Source organism: Phymastichus coffea, unplaced genomic scaffold, assembly GCF_024137745.1.
Source record: "Phymastichus coffea isolate CEN01 unplaced genomic scaffold, Cenicafe_Pcof_1.1 PCOF00050, whole genome shotgun sequence".
Taxonomy (NCBI): Eukaryota; Metazoa; Arthropoda; class Insecta; order Hymenoptera; family Eulophidae; genus Phymastichus; species Phymastichus coffea.
The window spans coordinates 745,170-751,408 of NW_026706861.1; the positions used below are offsets into that span (position 1 = coordinate 745,170).

The 6,239-nt window shown below is 34.7% G+C and overlaps 1 protein-coding gene across 1 annotated transcript; it reads left to right on the forward strand.

The window, feature by feature from the left end:
- Positions 1–2,469: 2,469 nt before the first annotated feature.
- Positions 2,470–4,400, forward strand: LOC131665399 (ankyrin-1-like). The gene is made up of 2 exons (XM_058937273.1): positions 2,470–3,371; positions 3,500–4,400. The coding sequence occupies exons 1-2, from the start codon at positions 2,622–2,624 to the stop codon at positions 4,298–4,300; spliced, it is 1,551 nt and encodes a 516-aa protein (XP_058793256.1). The 5' UTR covers positions 2,470–2,621; the 3' UTR covers positions 4,301–4,400.
- The last annotated feature ends 1,839 nt before the right edge of the window (positions 4,401–6,239 follow it).

Sequence of the window (6,239 nt, forward strand, 5' to 3'; positions counted from 1 at the left end):
CTAAAAAACCGAAAAAATTTTTTTCTCTATTTCTTTATTTTGACTTTATTTTCGTATTCTTGGGCACAAAATGAAACTTTTTTCTCCTTGGCATTTTTTTCCAAAACGTAAGCAAGTCGAAGTAATTGAGGATTGAAAAAAAAAGGTTATTTTTTTACAAAAAACGCCGTAACTCGGTTAAAAAACATCGGATAGAACCCCGCGGGGGCTAATTTTAAAGGGAAAGACATTACTCTCCGAACCCCTCCGGTCGATTTGCCCTCCACCGCCTGGTTCTAAATTGGCATTGATTTAAGTCGAGGTTATAACAATTGAAATTTTTTTAATCAGTTTTTTTACTGTAAACAACACAAATTTTCATTTTTAAGTCTCTGCACGTCTTGAATGGAAGCTTTTGCAATTACCTTTAAAATGCCCTGCTGTTTTTTGTGATACGATGATTTTCGACCGAGATACAAAACTTTCAAGTTTGCCTAATTTTGAGGTAAGCATGGCAAAAGTGATTGACGGGCAGTGTAAGTCGATGTTGTTAGGATTTGTGCCAAGCCGCAGAAATAAGCGCACGTTTTCAACGTACGCACTGCGACAAGCTGCATGAACTGGCTGCTGTTCGGCTTTATTTTTGACAGCGTGAATGTTAGCTCCTCTTCATCGCGGGACAACAACATTGTCCCTCAAGTTCTCAAGGACAGCTAAATGTAACGACTGTAGGGTCCCATTTAGAAAAAGGAATTCGGAGTCACGTCAGCTCCGTGATCCAGTAACACATTGAGCCGCAGCATGGAAAAAAACCACGATTATTGAAAATTATTCTTCATATGGATATTTTACAATTACTTGCAAAATCATTGTAAAAATATAATGATAAATATGCATGGACATACGCACGAAAAAAAAAACAAAAATAGGTCGAATATAGAACCTTCTTTTTGAAATCAACAAAAATAAGAAATATATAAAAGTTGAAAATAATCACTTTATCATTTTGGCGGTAGATTATAGCATAATAAAATAGTTTCCAAACGTCATAGAACAACCACAGCATCAACTTTTCATAAATATTTTCACTAGTAAAGGACAATGTTTGCATATACTTCGGTTCCTTACCCTTAAGCAGCTTGTTAAGGATTTACTGCATGGGCACTGTATACACCTCCGTGATTGACAGCTGCAGTGGGCTTCTGATTGTTTTGCACGAATCCCCACTGTTATAATGAAAAGCTGAGAACGTGACAAGCATAAATCACAAGATTTAGCACTCCCTGCAGTTTTTTCTTCAGTTCTTCAAGGCCATTAATAATTATCACGGAGAATCTACGGACGTTACGTTTTCTTTACGTGTTCTCCATAAATTATGTCTATTTTAGAAAAATGCGGTTTTGCATCGTCTATTGAGGGCATATATCACTTATTTATGGCGATGGGTGGAAATAGTACATTTCTACAGAAAGAATTTTTCACGAGTCACGAATTTTGTCAAAAAGCCTTTTCGAATCAGTTAAGAACAATATTTTTCCGCATAAGAACCAGAAATAAACGCCGAAGAGGCGATTAGAATGCAGAATAATTCGATATCTCAGAAACCAATAATTTAATAAAGCCCATATTGTTAACAAATAATATATACGATATATATTCTCAAATTCCCTAAAGATCAGTCCTTCATCACCAAAAGTTACAGCGTAATGTATTTTGTAAATTTACTTCTTTTTAGTTATTTTGTTACTTCGTAGATATGATCCGATGGTTACGGTTAGCCTCTCATTTTAAAGGTAATTCAATTACCTACGACTTATTCCGTTGAAGTCCAAGCGTTGCTCTAAGATTTCAGATTTAAATGCGAAAAACACGATTTTGCAAAATTCAAACGTCCTTTAAAAAATGAACTTATAAAAATTAGAATTTGGAAACGTATACGTTGCCATTTAATTAATGTCAATGGAAGTTATTGCGTTATCAGTAAAAAATTTGTGACAAAAATTATTACACAAGCTCGAGAAACCAACGCTTAGTTGAAATTTCGACTCATAGACGTCGTATCGAAAAATAAAGTTAGATGCATTTGCAAGAAAATGACTGTACCCTTGCGTAGATTTTTTCGTCCGAACGAAGAACTATTAAATAAAAATTGTAAATTGTAAACATAAGTAGAAGCAGTAAATCATTTGGAAAATATGAAAATATAAAAATTTTTTTAATTTCAAGTTCCTAGTCTTTTGCTTTAATGAATTTGCCTGTAGTGAACATTTTCAAGGTCAATAAATTATCGTCTTTTTAGTTACATGTAATTTATATCATATTAAATTTTATATATTAAATAATTTTCAGGTACTTTGCCAATCCATTAATAAATTAGTTACACTTGATTGTATATCTGTTTTATCCGTACCACTCTAAAAATAGACAAAGTTTTATAAAACATCTAACAGCCAAAGTTAGCATCCAATGAAACAGTCATTCTCGCGCTGTTGTCGCTTGAAGAGTTTTTCGGTACGAGTGACTTTCGTGTATTGTGTGTATTTTTATCTTTCGCATAACAATAAATTATCGTATAATTATTTTCTCATTGCATTCGGCTGTTTCGAGCTGAAAAAATAAAAAAAAAGACTTAAAAAAGTGTAATGGATGTCGAAGAATTGCGGGAGAAGCTGAAGCAACAAAACGGAAAGTTGATCTTCGGCTTACGAAAGTGTCACCGTAAATACGAAGAAGTATTATTCCGCGCCATCCAGTGCAATGAGAAAACTTTCGTACGCGAGCTCCTCACTCAACACAATTTCGACTTGCGTACGCCTGAAGGCAGTGACATGTTATGGCGTGCAGTGCTGAAAGGCCACCCGGAAATCGCGTCGATGTTAGTTCGCGCGGGTGTCGATCCGAACGCTCGTCGGCTGGAAGACGAGAGAAAATTAAGTTTCCTGCATTGTCTTCTCATAGAAACCGACGATCCGCGAATCAGTCAACTCGCACAATTACTTATTAGATACGGTGCCGACGTGAATGCACTCGATGCCCGCGGTAACAGTGTTCTTCTCTACGCTGTCGTTCAAGGAAGCGCGCTTATCAAAGATCTTTTGGAACGTGGTGCTCGGGTTGATGTGGCAAACAATAACGGCATGGATATTCTGTTCGTGGCTTCATGCCAAGCTTCTGCGAGCAAACTGCTGCCTATGCTTGTTCAGCATGGTACGAATGGCGATTTGGATAGAAGAAATCGTCGCGCCATCAGAGCGATCGAGCACATGATTTACGGAACTACCGACTTGGATACCATACGGATGCTGTTAGATCTCGATGTGCCGATTGACTTACCGACTATTAATGGATTTACTCTTCTTCAAGCCGCTGTGTCAAGGGAAAAAATCGACGTGGTAAGTGTTTCTGTTTCGTTCGAGTGATACACTTGTGGGAGTATGATATAGATTATTTAGAAAAGTTCGCTCGATGCAATTCGAAATAGAAAGTTTTGCCGCTATTTTCATCTGCATTGTACTTGCAGGTAGAGCTATTATTGGCCCGCGGAGCTGACGTTCATAAAAAGTCGTCGTCTGGCATGCTTCCATTGTACATAGCGTCGTCTCTCAAGCTGTCTTACGTCGCCGAGCTGCTTATAAAACAAGGCGCTACGATTCACAATTGTAATGACGATGGGCAATATCCGATACACGCTGCTTGCCGGAACTCGTCAGTACAAAATATTAATCTTTACTTACGCATGGGCGCCAATGTCAGTGTTGTCGACAAAAATGGCCGAACGCCGCTTTCCGTAATGGTTAAATCGGCAACGACTGCCAGACGATTAATCGTTAAACATTTGGCTGTTTTGATATCCAAGGGCATGGATATTGGAGTAGAAGATCACGCGATTATCCACGAACATCACAAAACTTTAGAATTTTTCGAGCAATGCTTGAGCGAATTGCAGAAGATGAAGGAGACAAAAATTTACAATGACATACCGTTTTACTGTTTTTTCAGTAAAAATACTCGCGAATTATCCGCGCTTACGAGAAACATCGATTTGTACAAGAATTTCAAACAAGATTCGGCTAAATTGAGCAAATTGTTTCCGCTTTATTACCAACAGATTTTCGATATATTTAGCAGGGCTACCGAAGAGAAGAGTATTTTGAATGCGGAACAAGAGTTTCTAAGTGAAATTTTTCATGATATTTTACCGTACCTTGTAATAAAAAAGATCGCTTATTACTCATGTTTGGATAATTTGAAGCGTGCAAGGCAAGATTTTTATTCCACATATCCTAAATTAATCTATTATAAAAAATTAAATATAAATTAAATTATTTTAATTATGAATTAAAAATTTTTTTAATTGGAATGTAAATATCAAATTTGTTAATTGGAAGAAAGTGATTGTTGTGAATTGAGCACGTGACATAGTTTTTGTAAATAAATTGATTAAGTTTTTTAATGCGACGATATTTCTTTTATACCTTTAATGTGTTAATTCATAAATACATTCATTTATTTATTTAATTTTCGAATAACAAAGTGTTTTTCGAAAAGAAGATATATACAAATAAACGGTCACATAATGAGAGAAACCACGTAAATTTATAAGATTAATTAAAAAAACAACTCGACTTCAAATTCATCTTTTCCAATTACTTTCAAAGTTATACTTTATATCTCGGAAGCAAACCATCCAAATAAGCTCACCGTTCTTCAGATCGCTCTCATTATTCTAAAGATATGAAATACATTTAAAAATCTGAATACAGAACTTGTTCCTTTTTCACGTTGACTAAAATACAGAGCATAGTCACCAACTACTTCTTTCGTTTTTCGCGCACACGCTCTACAATTTTTGAAGTTTCCTTTCGTAAGCAAATAAAGGGTGGTCTTATCGTACGCTATTAATTTTTAATCTTAATAAAAATCTATGAAAATCTTGAAAAATTTATATTATAAAACGAAAGTTCATTAATGTCACTTTTAGTGACACTTAGTCTTTCTTTTTTTAAGTACGGCAGTTTTCGAATAAAATGTAAAAATATTAGTTTTTCATAATTTCTATAGAATACTACAGACTTAGAAAAAGAAATTGCAAATTCACATTCTTAAGGATCAGAAACCCCTTGACAACGTAATAGCAATATTTCCGTGACACTTTTTTTAACTCAAACCCCTATATTTGACTGAACTGAAAAAAAAACGGCGGGAGGTAGACTCCAGCTAGCTAAATTTGACGAGCGAAGAGAAAGAGAAAGATGAAAGCAAGGGCAAAGGTAAGTGATGAATGAGTCGTAAAAGGTAGCTACAACCTTTCTTTGTTACGTCTATATGTCCACATTCCGTTCTACGCTTTTTCTTTGCGAAGTCCAATTTTATATTGCGTTCCCTTTATACTTTTCTAGACTTTTTATTCTAAGGATGTATCTTCTTGCAATAGCGATAGCGTTTACACTGAAAAAATGTCTCTCAGGGTTCTAAAAAATTACTTCACTCAACATAGTGCAACAATTTCCAAGGACCATGAAAGAAATTTTTCCATCGGCAACGCTGCATCGTCTGGTTAAGGTATACGCCATTCTTTTGTTGCAATTTCAAAATAGAGGTAGGTTTATTATTGACATGCACTGTGTTGTTTTCTAAATTATTTAGAATAATTAACTTATTTTCTTAAATAACTCAGTCTAGGTGCTAATGAATAAAATGAGAGAGTGCCCCAAAACAGCCCCCCCCCCCCTTCTGAAGAAAAATCGTCTTGGAGATAAAATTAATTGAATATGAAGTTTTTAAGATGTGAAATATTTTTGATAATTTATTCGTTACGCATACTACGCAAAAAAAAAAGATTATTTGTTTACTCTGATTTTCAGAATCATGCACAATGTTAAATCTTTTCAATAAAGAGTTGTGTTAACATTAACTTTTTTGAGCATATATTTGACATTTTTCAACTGGCGACAAAACAGGCCAAGCTTATTCCGAGTACTTGAAGAAAATTTCCATGGAGATATCTCTATTTGAACGGCTTCTACAAATCAATAAAGAAAACTTTCAATTTTCAAACAGCCAAATATTTAGCAATTCAACTTATAGTATGCCGTACGATTATACTTTATCATGAGCTTCAAATAATTATTAACAGACAAATAACGTGATGCTACAATATACTTAGTTTAAAATATTCTTCCTTAAAAAAGAGATATTTAAAAATAATGAAAGTGGCGTTGAAAGCAAGACAATTATTGAGCAAAAATTTTTGCTAACAA